At 46.1% G+C, this 17,685-nt stretch overlaps 1 protein-coding gene across 2 annotated transcripts in view; it reads right to left on the bottom strand.

Moving 5' to 3' along the window:
• Positions 1 to 588: 588 nt before the first annotated feature.
• The window catches only part of Lmln (leishmanolysin like peptidase), a 50,270-nt gene continuing 33,173 nt past the window's right edge, over positions 589 to 17,685 (bottom strand). For both annotated transcript variants that reach the window (XM_006974535.4, XM_076548793.1), the window contains exons 14-17: positions 16,122 to 16,281; positions 12,991 to 13,121; positions 7,750 to 7,960; positions 589 to 4,826 (exon numbers count right to left, since the gene is read on the bottom strand). In XM_006974535.4, the coding sequence (XP_006974597.4) occupies positions 4,726 to 4,826; positions 7,750 to 7,960; positions 12,991 to 13,121; positions 16,122 to 16,281 (603 nt within the window). In that variant the 3' untranslated portion in view covers positions 589 to 4,725. The remainder of the gene's footprint in view (positions 4,827 to 7,749; positions 7,961 to 12,990; positions 13,122 to 16,121; positions 16,282 to 17,685) is intronic.

The raw sequence follows: 17,685 nt of genomic DNA, 5'->3' as shown, positions 1-17,685 counted from the left end.
GATGCAGGACTACTTACTTACACTTAAGTAAAACTGAAGTTTACTTCACAGTAGTAACTTCCTCATCCTTCCCCCAAAGAGTTCACGACCGTGTTTGTTTTTCTTATCCATGTTTTAAAGTTAAGGGTTGGGGCTGGAGAGATGGCTCAGAGGTTAAGAGCACTGACTGCTCTTCCAGAGGTCCTGAGTTCAATTCCCAGCACCCACATGGTGGCTCACAACCGTCTGTAATGAGATCTGGTGCCTTCTCCTGTATACATAATAAATAAATAAATCTTTAAAAAAAAAACAAAAAAACAAAAAAACTTTCTTTAAAGTTAAGGGTTGCTGGGTATTGTGGCACCTGCCTTTAATCCCAGTACTGGGGGTGGAGTGGGGTGCAGAGCCAGGCGGATGGCTGTGAGTTCGAGGCCAGCCTGGTCTACAGAGCGAGATCCAGAACTGGCAGCAAAACTACACAGAGAAATCCTGTCTCTAAAAACAAAACAAAACAAAAAAACAAATGAACAACAACAACAGCAGCAGCAGAAAAAAAAAAACCAAATAAAACGACAACAAAAAAGTTAATGATTTTAGGTAAAGACAAGCTGCAAGTTATTTCCATTTTTATTAAATGTGTTTTTCTATGGAATATATTACACTTAAATTCACCACCATAAATAAGGACTAATTTTAAAATCTATTTTACTTATTAAAAATGTAAACATAAAAGGATTCCCTCCCCAGTCCCAACCTAATTTTAAAAAGGAAAAACAAAAACAAAACAAAACAAAACAAACAAACCGTCTTCTCTCCAGCTCAGCCCTTTCTTCAGAATGAGCAACACAGACTTTAGCAGAGCCCGTCAGTCCTCCTGGGCTGGGGGCAAAGGTCACGGCAGGGAGATCGAGTGCCTGGCTGTGAGGCTATGAGTGACGTCCATCTCCTCCTGCCGGGACCACTCAGCTGTCCTCGGAGACTGGCTCTTCTCTGTTATCCGGCTTCTAAGTTCACAGCTGGGCAAGGCATGGAACACGGCGTCTGGCTGGAGACCCCGGGAGGCCGAGCAGGGCCAGCAGTGACCTTGTCGAGTGTTAGTCATGAGGCTTTGGAGCTAAAGATTCGGACGGACCATCTAACTGCTTTATACAATAGCTGAAATTGGGAACCTTTCTTTATTCTGGGGCAGTCGGGGTAAGACAGTCTCTCTCTTTCTGTAGCCCAGCTGGTCTTAAAATCATAATCCTCCTGCCTCTATCTCCCCAGTGCTGGGATTATAGGCATGACCACCATGCCCGGCTCAATCTGTAAGTCTAATATTGAAGAAACGTTAATAACATTTCGTGGAATACTCTGATATACTTATGTATCTTCCTAAAACTATTTACAACCCATACAGTTATATTATATCTTCAACTCTCAATAAACTCTAGGCCAACTTAGGCTGAAAACTAATGCTAAGCATAATTTATAACGTTTTTAGAACGCTCATTTGGTCTTGGGAATATAAGAATCTTATAGGAAAAATGTAAGGATTACTGGAAGGATGTTCTGCAGACTATCAGAGGAGTCGACACACAGACTATCAAATGCTGTCCAGCGCCTTTCCTGCCTGGCTCAAGGCTCCTCACATGGCTTTGCTTCCTTCCTTCCGGTAAGTTCTGAGAAAACCTGAGACAACTCACTTGGTATGTTTGACACCTAGGGCCTTAAAATACTTACAGTGACCTGCTTGAACTGAACACCGAGGTAGTCAGTTTTTATAAACACTTGCCCTTCAGAGTCAGGAAGGGACTCCAGTCTACGGTCCTGGTCCCCTGATCAGCTGTCCCCCGTCCACCTCGCTTCCACCACGGGGCACCCTGCTTGGTCTCCTCTTTGGATCACATCCTTGTGATGCGAAAGGGCTAATCTGCCAGAGAATGCCAGCACGAGGCTCTTTCCAACTCTTCATTGGAACCGCAGACTGTAGAAGCCTCTTCTTAGGTGCTATATTCAAAGTGCCCACGAGCCTCTTAAACTGCCTTACGGGCTGAGAGACCGTCTACGTCTTGCTAAGGACCCTAGGTGGGATCAGTGATGGGTGACCGTGCTCTAGCCTCACTGAAGAGGAAGGGACAGTGCTTCTTGACATGGGCTGCATTAAGTTTCCTGTTTGTGCAGAGAAAACACTGGGACATCACATTCCAAGCTTAATAAATATATATACAAAAAACGTTGTCTGTAACATTTTCTCCAGAAAGTCATTAGTGCAAATATAATTATATTAATTAAAAAATAAAGCAAAAATATATTTCAAGTATAAAAAGCACCATGCTTGGAAACAAGACTACCTAAATGGCATTACTGCAAAACAGTCAAAATGGAGTCAAGCCTACCACCGACTCTCAACATACTCCACTGGTATTTTTGGTGAAATTCTTTATACATTTTGTAGGATGATTTATAATCATCATAGGTATGAAAGTTTAATGTATATTTCTCTCCCCTCCCGCTATGGACAGCTTCATCTCACTATGCAGCCCTAGCTGGAATGGACCTTGCTTTATAGACCAGGATGACCTTATACTCAGATATCCACCTGCCTCTGCCTCCCAAGTGCTGGGATTCAAAGCGTGTGCCACCATGCCTGGCCTATTGTACGGTTCTTTAACAACACACTCACTTTTCTGATTTTGTACAATTTAAAGAGTGCAGAATACTGGCAAAACAGAGTGCTGGTCTCCAGACCACGACTTCTCTTTAACTGAAGCTGACTGAGTTTGGGGTCGTCGGCTTTTCACAATGATGACTATCTCCAGCTTGTACTGCATGCATGTACACATTTTAAATTTCTGCCTTTAAAAAAAAGGGTGAGGTTCCCTATATTCTGAGGGGCTCGCTGTCCTGCTGCAGAGCCACAGTCCCTGGAGTTTCTACTTAGTGCCAGGATATTTTGCTCGCTTACACTATGTCTTTCTTTTCTCTACTCCCAAGGCAGTGTTTCATGCAGCCAATACTGACTTTACATTCAAGTTCCCTATGTAGCTGAGGATGACCTTGAACTCATGATCCTCCTGCCTCTACCTCCCAAGCGCTGGGGTTCAGGTCCCCACGCTCGGCTTTACCTGCAGTTTCTTGAATAGAGCACTCAATAACTATACGCTGAGTGGAACAGGTAGGGCGGGAGAGGAATGTGTCTAAACGTCATGTTTCATTTTAAAAACTGTTTTACATTTACTTGCGTGTACATGCGTGTGCACGTGTGGATCAGAGGACAACTTTCAGTGTGGTCTCCAGGACTCAGACTCAGGAGATCAGGCTTGGTGGCAAGTGCCTTTACCACTGAGCCACCTTGCTGTTCCCAAAGGCTACAGAATTGATTATCTTTAGGGAGAAAAACAGGACATCATTCCTCATTAAAGAATTTCAAAGTTGGCTGGGTGGTGGTGGCACACGCCTTTAATCCCAGCACCCAGGAGGCAGAGGCAGGTGGATCTCGGTGAGTTCGAGGCCAGCCTGGTCTACAGAGCGAGAACCAGGATGGGCACCAAAACTGCACAGAGAAACCCTGTCTCGGAAAAATAAATAAATAAATAAAAATTCAAAGTTGGGGTACTAGAGGGTTGGTTAAGCTCTGGTACCAGAGCAGAGATGCTTCACAGATCCATGTGGTCCAGCAGTGTCGACCATGGGAGGAAATGGACATTGAAAGCAAAGGTAATCTTCCAACTTCTGTAAAGGACTCAGATGGGCCCATGTGGGCAGTCTGGATGCCAAACCCACACTTGGCTCTTAGGAAGCAATTCAGATCACCTTGTCTTGACTTGAGTTTTTCTTCTTGGCCATGAAATAACTTCCAGGTACTAGCAGTTCTTCTGCAATGGCTCAGTCCACTTGGAAGTAACCGCATGCCTGTCCACGTCTGAACTTTGAAATTTTACATAGGCCAGAAAGGATCAGCTGGGCTTTGGTGGATTACAGTTGTTCTAAACATTACCCGAAGCACCCACAATCACGCTGTCTTCTGTTTGCGTGATCTCAACGCGCGCAACTGTGCATTGTACTTCATGCTACCCACGGTCTTTCAGGTTGCTATGAAGTTAACGAGAAGTGAAGCGGACGCTGCGCTCAGATGAAGATGGCTGAGGGCCGACGACACACGGGCAACAGCTGTCTGTCGTGAACGGGCCACACAGCTGGCAGGAAAGGCAAACATGGTCAAGTCAGAAGCATTAGCAAAATGGAACCGTCAAGAAGCATGATGATCGGAGTGTATCGTGTCCAGGTTTCATCTAAAGCATGTGCAATGGTGACGGGAAATCCGGAATCCCAATGACCATTTTTGTACTTTGGGGGATGGGATCCTCCACTTAAACTCTGGAGTGGTCGGTCAGCTGCTCTGTGAGTGACCTCGATGCGCACGAACTTTCTCGGTTAACGCAAATGCTGAGGTATGTAATGGCAAATCCCACCATCCGCCCTGAATCCAAAGGAGAACTCGCTGTCAGGAGACTGCATATCCATACACTAAGGAGCCTTGGGCACACGCAATTCCTCTTCAAGCTCGGAGGCGGCTGTGTGGCTGACGAGGGACCGCTGTGGAGCTACGCTTCAGTCCTTCTGCGGCCAGCGCTTCCAAGCCAGAGTCAGGGACGCCAGCTCTGCCGTCTGCGTCGCCGGCATGGGCTGGCACTCCCCCAGGCTTTGTGCTTTGCTCATGGGAACACGCCAAAGCTGTCATCTCGAGAATTCAGTTCTCCATCCCTAGTGCCACGCACACAGAAGAAATCCAGCCAGCAGAGGAAACAGATTGCCCAGGAGGAGCCAGAGCGTGACCACCAGGCTAGAAGAACAGGAGCAGAGGTCTATGGTAGAAAACAAAACAAAACAAAACAAAACAGGCACATGTTGGTGATTCAATCATCCCAGGTAAACAGTGAGAGGTGAGCAGATTATGAGAAGGTGAGCAAGGACCACCTTTAGAAAGTGGAGCAGAGTGTGTAGAGCTATAGCTCAATGGTAGAGCGCTTGCCCTGCATGCCTGAGGCCATGAGTTCAATCCCCCCATCCTCCATAAACAGGGCGTGGTGTGCACTCCTGTAATCCAAGCACTCTGGAGACAGGCAGAGGTGAGAGCATCCTTATGAGTTTAAGGGCAATCTGGTCTACACAGAAAGTTCTAGGCCATCCTGGGTGACAGAGACCCTGTCTGAAAACAAATTTTGACAAGTGAGTTTTAGGCAAAGAACAATCAGACTGCAACCCACAGAACCAGGGAGGCTATATAGCAGGGGGGACGCTAGGATGACGGTGGCTTATAATAAGTTTTGGTTTTACTCAATCACTCAGTGAAACATTTCACTATTAGGATAAGAATTTATACTGTATCAAGCTGATAATAGAAAAAAAATGAATTAAAAAAACCATACAAGGCCGGGCGGTGGTGGCGCACGCCTTTAATCCCAGCACTCGGGAGGCAGAGCCAGGCGGATCTCTGTGAGTTCGAGGCCAGCCTGGGCTACCAAGTGAGTCCCAGGAAAGGCGCAAAGCTACACAGAGAAACCCTGTCTCTAAAAACAAAACAAAACAAAACAAAAAAACCATACAAAAAAGTGAGTTTTAGTATTCTGAAATATATTACTTCTGTGAGGTTAGATGAACAAACCAAATGGGAACAATAAAAAGGAGAAGAATTAATGGAGATGAAATTCACTCTCTATTTCAGAATATTAGCAGGTTTTTGTTAGTCCATTTGTTTGTTTTTAAAAACAGGGTCTCAGGCAGCCCAGGTGAGCCTCCAACTCTCTGTGTGGTTGAACTCGAACTCTTGATCCTTCTGCCTCCATCTCCCGAGGGCTGGACTGCAGGTGTGTGCACCCTGAGCTGTTAAAGTATTGGCTTTCATGTTAGCCGTGTGGTACTGAAATAGTCTCGTTCACAAGACAGCTCACCAGGGATGATGCCCCGTTAAACGGGCATGGCTGTGGTTCACTACGTCTCCTGCAAGGGCACTGAAATACCACATTTTAAAATTCGGCAGATAGCAACTGTTTCAAAGAGAAACACCCAGTCTGGGGACGCAGCTCTGTCGGTAGAGGCCTTGCCAGGCTTGTGTGAGGCCCTGGGTTCAGTCACCAGCACAGCATAAAGCAGGCGCGGCAATGGGGACACAGGTCCATAATCCCAGCACTCGAAGGTGAAGGCAGGAGGGAGTTCAAAGGCACCCTCAGCCTCCGATGGAGTTGTTGTTGGGGGCCTGCATGAGCTACATGAGACTGTCTCAAAAACAAAGGGGGGAGACACACACACACACACACACACATAAATACACACACACACACACACACACACACACACACACACACACACACACACACACACCAGAGACAGACACACACAGACACCCACCCCCACCCCCACACCCCCCACACCAATCAAGCACACGTGAGAATTCCTGGCACAGTTGCACAGGTAGTCAGTTCAAACTCTTTGTGGGCTCTGTTCACAAATGCAGGCAGTCAAGGCATTTCAGCGGTTCAGCAGTGTTGCGTACAAAGCTGAAAGGCGATGCCCAGGATCTTCCTATTCCTGTTGTATTCTGTACCACTCTCAAATCAGTGCAGTGGAGGCTGGAAGGTAACTAGGAGTTACAGTGATTAGTGCATGCTTCCTCACAGAAATGACAATCCAGCATACAGTCTCAGAGTGGCAATGGACATATGCAGAGATGCTGTGTCCAGTCCAGTGGGATCTGACCTGACTGGGCAGTGAGGGAATGAAGAAGAGACATCCACTCAAGCAGCAGCAGACACAGTGGAGGCACACTGAAAAGTTGGGGTCAGGTGGGCTGTGCACACTCTGATGGGGTTGAACAACTGTTGATACATCCTGGAACCTCAGTGTCTTTATCATGACAGTCCGGGGTGGGGGGTGGGGTACCGAGTGTGGGCAGGAAGTCTCTGTGGGTGAGCTGTCTCCGCTATAAACCTCAGGAGAAGGGAGCTGCGGCTGCTGGTCTTAGACACATAGTCGTTCCCACTTGGGCCCTGGAGGAAGCCCATGCTTTCTCTCTGTGTTCAGGCCTTTGTGTCTCAGGCACTCTTCTGTGTAGGTATCGACCCCTTCTGGAGTGGTTTGTGTATGTGGACATGCTCCTGTGTGCACGTCTTCAAAGGTGCGCACAGAAGGCAGAAGCTGACATGAGTGGCGTCCTCTTTCCTCTCTGTACCTTTGAGACTTGGTCTCTCGGAGAACTGGAAGCTCCGATGGGCTAGGTCGGCTGACGAGCAGGCTCCCAGGAACTTCCTGACTACACCGCAGAGATCTGGATTATAGGCAAGCACGACCAGGCCTAGCTTTTTATGTAGGTGCTGGGGATTTGAACTCAGGCCCTCATGCTTTCAAAGAAAGTGTTTTCTACTCATGGACCCATCTTCTAGACCCCTTTTTGAGTACCTCACCTGATTATGACATAACTAAAATATATTTCATTCCTTTTTGTATTTGACAAGTAGAGTTTTGTTCACTCTTAGTTTCCAAGAGAAAGTGTAATGTCCACTGCCATGGCCTTGAGCGGGCTGCCAGGTTCTTCACACAGAGCCTTGCCTTGGCCATGCTGTACCACCGAAGCGTTTACCAGTTTCAAGCTTCTACTAACAGCAGGTAGCAGGGTTTTCCTAGAGATCCTCAATCAGGGGAAAAGGGGCTTGGCCTGCTCCAGAGGCTCCGTCAATATTCTGTAGGCACAGCTCTTTAGTCCCCGTCCCTCCAACCGTGGGGAGTACTCACCCAGAGGAAGGGCTCGGGTCAGGTTAGCGGCTGGAGGGTCGGTTTCCGGTGGACACTGCTCGCAGAAGTCCCCGCAGGAGGGGCAGAGCAGGTTTCCATTGTGAATCCAGCCGTTCATCTGAATGCGGACAGGGAGGACCTGCCCAGCCCGGCTACACAGATAGGAAGTGTCCTGAACCCAAACCTTCAGACCTTGAGGAGAACAGGAAACCTGCAAATAGGGGATGAAAATGAAGTCACTAAGAGTCTTGGGTGAATGCTAACGTTGACAAAAACGGGGGCTGGGAACAGAGATCAGTCAGTAAGCGAACTTGGCATTGTTAAGCACAGAGATCAGGTCCCAAGCAACCACGTGTGAAGCTGGTGTGCCGCAGGTCTGTAATGCCAGGCTTGCGGAGGCGGACACAGGTTAAGCCACGGGGCTGGCTGGCAGTCCAGCAAGATTAGCTGAGACGAGCAAACTTCGGGTTCAATGACCCTATCTCAAAAACAGGTGAAGCATCCATTGAGGAACGACACCTAAGTCATCCCTGGGCCCTCATACACAGGCACCCACCCCTTCCCCCCAAATACATGTGTGCACGCACAGGAACACACACACACACACACACACACACACACACACACACACACACCAAAAATGACTACAACCGTTTCATAATAAACACATTTGGGGATGTTCTAAAAGAATTCCACTTGGCGATAACAGGTTTTTGTTTTTGTTTTTCTTGTAAGATTTATTTATGTGTGTGCGTATGCCACACGTGTGTGGGTGCCTGCCCTCAGGGGCCACAGGAAGGCACTGGGTCCTGTAGAAGCGGAGGCACAGGCAGCTGTGAGCCACTTGCCATGGGTGCTGGGAACTCAACAGTCTCTGGAAGAGCAGAAAGCTCTCGTCACTCTGAGCCATCTCCCCGCCGTGGTTATTGCTCTCAAACTCTGGTGAGCCAACTGAAGTCAGTGACCCCGGAAGCTGAATTTTAAAGATCCACAGACTCCAGCACCCTTCAACACGTTAGCTTCAATCTCTGTCACACAGGGCTGAGGCATGTCACTCTCCACAAATCACCAAATTCCACTAGTCATATTTTATGAATTATTTGAGTTCAGGTGACCACCAACCATAAAATTATTTTTGTTGCCACTTCATAGCTGTGATTTTGCTACTGTTATGAATCACAATGTAAGTATTTCTGGAGGTAGAGGTTTGCCAGGGGTTACGACTCACAGGTTAAGAACCACTGGTTTGGGGCTGGAAAGATGGCTCAGTGGTTAAGAGGATCCAGGGTCAATTCCCACACCCACATGGTAGCACACAACTGTCTGTAACTCTAGTTCCAGGGGATCTGACACCCTCACACAGACATACATGCAGGCAGAACACCAGTGCACATAAAATAAAATAAATTAAAAAAAAAAGAACCTCTGGTTTGGAGGTAAAAAGCCCCCAACAGGCTCCCCTGTTTTAACACCTGGTCCCCAGCAGGTGGCGCTGTTTGGGGGCAGTGTGGAACCTCTGGGAGGTGAGGGACTAGCTGGAGGATGTGTGGGCCCTGAGTGTATGGCTTAGACCGGCCCCCTGTGCCGGCTCTGCTTCGGGTCTGCTAAGAAGTGAGCAAACAGCACCCATCCCAAGCTCCCGCTGTGCTACCCCGCCACGAAGGACTGTGTCCCCTCAAACAGCACCCATCCCAACCTCCCACGGACTGCCAGGTCCCCTCAAACTGTGAACTCAATTAAAGCTCTCCTCCACGCCGTTGCTTCCTGTCAGGTGTTTCGCAGCAATGACGAGCAAAGTACCTGATGCCTAATGCACCCAGCTGTGATCGTGGTTTTTTTTTCTCCTCGGTTAAACTTCTTTGCTGAGGACCAAACCCGGGGCCTAAAGGTCTCTAAAACCAAGCTACCTCCCCAGTGCCCTGACTCACTCTTAAGTAACCATGGTCTTTGTGCTTGGCTGAGGTCTACAACACAGGCTCTGTCCTCTAGCAGCTTCCAAAAACTAACATTTCATTAAGTCTCTGAGAATTCCATCCAGTGTCCTTTGATCTTATCACCCCTCTCCCAACTCCTCTCAGACCCCCTAGGAGCTTTAACTGAGGAAACGAGAGTGGGATAAAGGTATTTTTATTGTCCTAAAAACAATCAACTAGTTCAGGTGGGCATGGGGGCAAGCACGTTTATCTGCAGCACTCAGGAGGCAGAGGCGGGAGATCGGGGTTCAAGCCCAGCCTCAGCTACATATTGAGTTTGAAGCTACCTGGGTTGCATGAGATCCTTTAAAAATAAATAAATTAGTTAATAAACTAATACACATTTTATGATTGAGAAATGAAAATGGTGAAATAAGAGTAATATGAACATTAGAAAGTTTCATGGAAGAAATGTAATTTGTGTCCTGGAGCTAGGACAGGATTTGGATGACGGTGAGGTAGACATGTTATAAGCTGGGAAACAGAATGCACACAGCTTTGAGAGAAGATGGAGTTAAAAGTGTTCCTAGGGCACATTCTTTGGTGAACTTTATTACTGTTTGCAGAATTCTCAGAAGCACGTGTGGGCAGGTTGGTAATGCACAAGAAGTAGTTGATTTAACAGTCTCAAGTGAACTGAATCCAAGCCCATCAGAGAAAACCTCATCTCTACTGCACAGGACGAGGTCCCAGGAGCTGGGGGCTGCAGTTACAAAGACCAAAGTCTAACGTATTAAAGGTTGGGCTATTTTGGAGAATTAATTGATTTCAAGGCAGAGTCTCACTTTGCAGCCCTGGATGGCCTGGAACTTGCTATGCAGACCAGGCTGGTGTCTCCTCACAGTGATTTTCCTGCCTCTGCTGTATTTTCGGAGATCTTAACAGCCTGTTTATAAAGAGGAGCCCTGAGCACGAACACAGCCCTGTCTAGCATTCAATTACTTTTCAACCGTCATGAAAGGAAAAGTATTACCAACTCTTAGAAAGGAAAGATGACACTGAGAGCCAGAACCCAAAGGAGCTCCTTCAGAAGTCTGTGGGAAAGAATTTCCAAATCTTTCTTAAGCTCTAGTCAGCCAAAACTATTGAAAAGTAGAATATGCCTCCCCGAAACCCAACGGTTTGCTATGAGGCTTATTTGGGGGTACAAGCACTTAATAAACAGCAGACACCAGAGCTTTCTGACTGTCCCCTTCCCCAAAGCATCAGACTCCCACGTGGGAGATGTCCTCCGTGTTCCAGCATGAAAGGGACATCGTCGTCTCCAGAGACCCTGAGTCAAAGCTGCGCAGGTTCAGTATGACAGTCCCTGCCTGAGGAAGCCTCTCCTTCCATCTGTCTTCTCGCATCTCTTAGTTATCCACAGTTGCATCTGTGGTCCAAATAAGCACACAGCATACAGATGTACTCCTTGGGGTCCCCACTTCCTCACGAAGGCTCCTGTGTCATATAAACGTACACTGAATGAATCAGTGCGGTCCCCCTGTCCCTCTAACTTCTGTCTGTTTCATTCTCGGCCCTGAGGAGTCCCTGCAAGGACAGAGACATCGCTTTGTTGTTCTTAGCTATAGAGGCAGATGTGGGGGTCGCAGGGTTCTTCTGTGCACTCGATCCCGTAAGTCCACTAGAAATACAATCTACCAACCTGACAGGAAAACCCTAGAAACGGTTTGACACAAACTCCCCAGGGAGCTCCAGTAAGAGAGGAGCAGGATTGGTCCAGGACTCTGAGCCATCACTGTGTACCAGACGGTGCCTCAGTTACGGCGTCATGGTCATGTAAACACTAAAAACCTATCTGTCCAAATCACCAGTGGGAGGACGCAGAGGTCTCACCTCTCTCAGTGCTGGTGCCTTCCCAGAGGGATCACATGGATTCTTAGCTGTTCAGTTGTTCTTTACGCTTATGTTGTGTGTTATGTGGTATTGTAGTTTTGGAAGAAGACAAGTACTACTCAACTGAGTTGTATGTAATTTTAAGAGCCAGGTGTGGTGACATACACCTGAAATCCAGCACTTAAAGCAGGAGGATTAGGAGTTCAAGGACACTGTTAGACTAGTCTGGTTTACATAGCAAGTTCCAGGACAGTCAGGGTTACACAGAGACTTTGTTTAAAAAAAAAAAACCCAAAACAACAACAACAACAACAACAACAAACCCATCAAGGACCAGTAAACTGGAGACCCACATGTGAACTACGGTAAGTGCGCGCGCGCGCGCGCACACACACACACACACAATCACCATCATCATTATCCTCAACTACAGAGTAAGTTTGAGGCCAGCCTGGCATTTTCCAGATGACTGAATGATGCGGGAGGGACAAGCTCACTGTGGGTGGTGCCACCCCCTAGGCAGATGGGGTGGAGTTGCGTAAGAAAGCAGGCTGAGCCAGCTGTGAGGAGAAAGCCAGTAGTCAGTGTCCTCCATGGCTTCTGCTTCTGTTCTGCAGGGTTCCTGCCCTGCCTTCCTTCTCTCAGTGACAGAGAAGGACCCGAGAGCTGTCAGCTGAAACAGACCCCGCCCTCCCCAAGTTGCTTTTTGTCATGGTGTTTTATCAGAGCAATAGAAACCCTGACTAAGACACCTGCCTGGCACCTGTGAGTGGGGTATTCACTAGCTGGGTGCCCCCTCACCTTCACAGAATTCCTGCATCTGGATCAGTTCTTAATAAAGTGACTTTGTCATCAGCATGTGTATCTGCTGAAATCTCCCCTGTCACAGAGATCAAGACAGACCCTCTCCCACTGAGCCATGTCCCCAGCTCCCTCCATAGACTTTTTGACACAAAACTGTACATTATTGCCTTACAAAGTAACTCTTGTTCAAGAACAAAAGTACATATTTGCCATCATTTCCTTAGGATTTATGCTCAGAAGTAAAAATCACAGAACCCATTAATTTATAGCAACTTTTATTTGTTTATTTTAAGGCAGGGTCTCACTATCCAGTCCTGCCTGTTCTGGATCTTGCTCTGTAGATCAGGCTGGCCTTGAACTCACAGAGATCTGCCTGGCTCTGTCTTCCAAGTGCTGGGATTGAAAATGTGCACAACCATGCCTGCCTAGCCCAGGTTATATATATTCCAAACAGATGGTTAAAAGCAATTTCTATCAGAGAAATGACAGTATTTTCACAAACCACAACACTCAAACTAATAATTACAAAACCCACACAAATGAAAGAAATGATCAGTAAATCATCTATCAGTGATAATCTAAGATATGAAAGTATGTATTTGGAGTAGCGGCTGAACTCGTGGCTTACCTGGTAGCATCCGCTCCCCCAGTCTGGGTAACTGAGCTTCCTCTCACACTGCTCCATGACAAACGCTGACTTCTGAAGTAGACAGACCGAGTGAGGGCCATACTTTTCTGCACCGTAGTTCTTGAACATTTCTGAAACAAAGCCAAGAGTCTTCTTACACACTGACTGTTAGTGCAAAGACTAAGAAAGGAGGCATTCCATGTTGACGATTAAAAGTTGTGCCGGGGACGAAAAGACAGGAGGATAGCAAACCTGAGGCCAGCCTGGGCTACGGAGATCATGTTTTAACAACAGCTGTATAAAAGAGGGTTTAAAAACCTAGCACGCTGAGGCAGGCCCCGTTCACATCTGTAATCCCAGGTCTTGGAAGGCAAAGCAGGACTGTTGTGAGTTTGAAGCCAGGTCTCGGAGGAAAACTGTCTCCAAAACCAAAAGCATGTAACAAATTTGCTAAATAGAAAATTTCAAGTTAAAAAAAAGATAAATAAGACTCCAAACTCAGAGTTTTCAGAAAGGAGCCCATCTGAGAATTACTAAACCGGAAATGAAATTAAGTGGGCCCTAAGTATCGGGGTTAATTATATGGAGGATTTGGCACTGAAAATCACAGAATTAGATACCAAAGCAAGAACCACTTTGTGTGACGGCCTACAAGTAAGGTGTTCTTTCATGTGACTCGGGGCAGCCATTGTAATATTGTGTTGTGTGGGTTTTGAAGACAGTGTCTTGCTATGTATTTCAGGCTTGCTTGTAGATTCAGGACTTATGGCCTTAATTTTATGAGCTACAAAAGAAGATATAAAATAGCAAAACCAAATCCTATGCAGTTCTTATCTATGAATTTCAAGTCCTTGAAAAGAATATCGAATAGTGTACAAAGCATAGTTTTCAGCCAACTACAACCCTCAAGCTAAACCCGAGACCCTGTTCGTTCTGTATTCCCTGTAACCTTTCACACTGTTGAAGGCAAAGCACAGGTGCAAAGCCTGAGATATTTGTATCTTTAAAGAGCGGTGTTGAGCCTGTCCCTGAAACAATACTGTGATCTTTCCAGCAAATCCTCATGGACGGCTCTTTCTCTTCACGAGGCTCCGACGAGTGGGTCCACCATTAGTGTTTGGGATGTGTCTGCGATAGGTGAGTGGGAGCGAAAATGGCCAGAGACTCAGTTAAGTGTGCCAGGCTGAGGCATAAGTGGCAGCTCTGGGCTGCATTCCAGTGATTGCCAAGCCCACTGCCCTGTATGTTCAAGAAAGAAAAAGAATAAATGGTTAAAAAAAAAATCATAGCTGTTTATGGTTTAAATATCTAATCTGTAATAAAGTAGGAACAAGATGGAAAGAGGGGATGACCAAGTTAAAACTTCTGTAAAAAACCATTGTTGTATTTTATTCTTTTATGTGTATGGGTGTTTTGGCTGCACGCCTGCCTGGTACCTAAGAGGCCAAAATGGGTGTATGATCCCCTGGAACAGAAATTTCAGATACTTGTGAGCTTTGATGTGGGTGTCTCTAATCTTTTCACCTCAGTGTAGTGGACAGTTGTTCTGTCTATGACCTTGAAGCACCGCCCCTAGAGATGCATCAGGTAATTGCTCCACCTGCCTATGACCTTGAAGTACATGCCCCTGGGGCGTGGCCTCTTTCGACCCTTAAGACCTGAGATGCACACAGGCAGCTCTCTCGCTCTCTCTCTTCTCTCTCTCTCTGCTCCCTTGTGGGACTTGGATGCAGGACTGATTCGGGTGGCCGGAACAGCGTTCCAGAACTTGTGTCAATTCTGTTCTGTAGTCAGTTTTTCCCTTAATAAATTCTTTGCCCTTTAAACAGACTCCGTGGATTTCTCATTATACCTCGGCCTTCCAAGTACTAGGATTCTAAGCATGAGCCACCATGCATGGCTAATTACTGCTTTTTATTAAACATCAGATTTGAGAATATTTGTTTAGAAGCTTGGTTAAGTATGAACTATAATGATTATACTGTTTATTGCTTTGCCGTCTTGTTTTTATGTATTTAAAGGAAACAGATAATATGGCACTATCTCTTTTTGGCTGTGGGACAGCAGTACTTATTATCTCAAGATCTGCAGAGATCACAGGGAAAAGCAGGTTCCCTAAAGCACTCCAAGAAACGAGAAGGAGGCTGATAGGATCTTGCTATCAGTCGACTGTATCACCCTGGGTCCGTTCATGCATCCGGAAAACAAGTCGTCTTCCTTATGTCTCCCACAGGGATTTCAGAGAAACCAAACAGCAGGAAATGAAGTGCTTGCTGCAAGGCAGATGTAAGGTGTGTACGTGTGCACGTGTGTATGTGTGTACATGTGTGTGTACCTGGCAGTCAGCAATCCTCTCCAAGTGTAAGACATAGTTTGAAGCACTTACTTTGCGCCTTTCCTGGAGCTCACTTGGTAGCCCAGGCTGGCCTCGAACTCACAGAGATCCGCCTGGCTCTGCCTCCCAAGTGCTGGGATTAAAGGCGTGCGCCACCAACGCCCGGCCTTCCTGCTGTTTTTAAAGATTTATTTTTATTATTTTAAAGTTATGTGTGCACGTATGTCTGTGTGTGGTTGTATGCATGTTGGTACAGGGGCCTGTGGAGTCCAGAAGCAGGTATAAGACTCCCTGAAGCCGGGCGGTGGTGGCGCACGCCTTTAATCCCAGCACTCGGGAGGCAGAGCCAGGCGGATCTCTGTAAGTTTGAGGCCAGCCTGGGCTACCAAGTGAGCTCCAGGAAAGGTGCAAAGCTACACAGAGAAACCCTGTCTCGAAAATCCAAAAAAAAAAAAAAGACTCCCTGAAGACAGAGTTACAAGCAGCTGTGAGCTGCCTGACCTGAGTGCTGGGAACCGAACTCGGGTCCTCTGCAAAAGCAGCAGGTGGTCTTCACTTCTGAGTCATCTCTCCAGCTTCCATTTAATTTTTGTAATAACTTATGAGGCAAGGAATATATGGGCAGAGAAAGCAAGTAACACCAAAGCTGAGTAATTATATATAGACAGACAACAGAGGAGTTGAATACACACTCAAGGTCATCTGGCTACGAGAACTGTTCCCTTAGCAACTCTTTTGTCTAGGTAACATAAAGCTGTAGGATGTACTTAGCCCTTCATTTCACCAGACTACTAACCTGGTTGATTTTCCAGTATTCTACAGTCGGAGCTGCGCTGGTATTCCCCACTTAAATGCCAGCTGAATTCCTGACTGAAAGGGCAGTAGTCGGCGATTTCTACTGACCCACCATAGTAGGGCAAATCCTCTGCAGATATTCCACTGAGCTCATCGAAGTACTGTGAACAAATCACAGGAGGGGAGAAGAGTAAGAGTCATTCTGTAAAACCAGAACAAGACCACAGGCCATTACTGCAACCTGCCTCCTACCCTAAAACAATGGTGCGGTTTTCTCCGGACACTGTACAATAAGATGACGTAGGCTATCTACGATGATGCTGCGCCATGTAGGGCATCTTCAGGGCCCTACAGTTCTAGAAACAAGTGGTAAGTTATCTGTAAGATGATGAATTTGAGGGAGCGGGGAGGACAGGGGAATCCATGGCTGATATGTAAAATTAAATTAAGTTATAAAATAAAAAAAAATTAAAGAGATGATGAATTTGATTCATGTTTTAAAAGAACGAAGTAGAATAAGACTAAGCAAAGGAAAACAAACACTTAATATTTCCATTCCTTAGCATATGAGTATCATATTAGTGTATCTTTAGGTTGTATTGTATTAGAATGTTTGATCTCTAAATCTGCTGTCTGGGGTGGGCATGGTGGCACACGCCTTTAATCCCAGCACTCGGGAGGCAGAGGCAGGTGGATCTCTGTGTGCTCGAGGCCAGCCTGGTCTGCAGAGTGAATTCCAGGACAGCCAGGGCTATCTAGAGAGACCTTGCCTTGAAAAACAAAATAGGTATTTGTTGTATGAATTGCTGACTTGAATTTTATTAAAAAAAAATTAAAGGAATTTTGATTTGGGATTGGCTAGGAATTTCCAACAATTTTGGAAACGACCGTAAACATACTTCTGCTATTTTGTACTGGATATTTATGTGAAATTGTATTTATAAAGTCAAAATATTGATAATGCTAGAAAACACTGAAAATGTTCTACATCTTGCAGTGAAGATTTAACTATTTATGTAAAAATAAATTAACAATCTACCTCATTAGTATGCATATTTGCTTTTGTTTTTAAAAAATGCTAAAAGTATATGCATAGCAAAAACAAACAAACAAACAATACCCCCAAAGACAATAAAACAGAGCCAGACATGGTGGTTACTCCTTTAATGCCAGCACTTGGGAGGCAGGGGCAGACGGATCTGTGGTCTAAGTAAGTGATCCCAAGCCAGTCAGAACTACATAGTGAGACCTTGACTCATAAATACCCCAAAAAACAGGAAGAAAAAGAGGGCTGATATAACATAAAACTAATGCATAAAATGAAGACATTTTAAATATAAAATATTACATACAATGGACCGTGCTGTAAGCCCCAGCCCCTTTTGGGGAGGCTGAGACATCAGGGCTGCTGGGGTCCAGCAGTTTGGGGCCATCCAAACAATACAGCAAAAATAATACACATAGGAAGTGTCTAAGTAATTTTAGGAACAAAAGATCTTGAAAATATCCATATAAAATAGTTTGAATACCAAATTAGCAAGGATCAAGTACGTTGTAAGGTTTCA

The sequence above is a fragment of the Peromyscus maniculatus genome, chromosome 12 (genome assembly GCF_049852395.1).
Source record: "Peromyscus maniculatus bairdii isolate BWxNUB_F1_BW_parent chromosome 12, HU_Pman_BW_mat_3.1, whole genome shotgun sequence".
Lineage (NCBI taxonomy): Eukaryota > Metazoa > Chordata > Mammalia > Rodentia > Cricetidae > Peromyscus > Peromyscus maniculatus.
The sequence above is the reverse complement of the archived record's forward strand: the minus strand, read 5'-3'. Positions and strand labels throughout refer to the sequence as shown.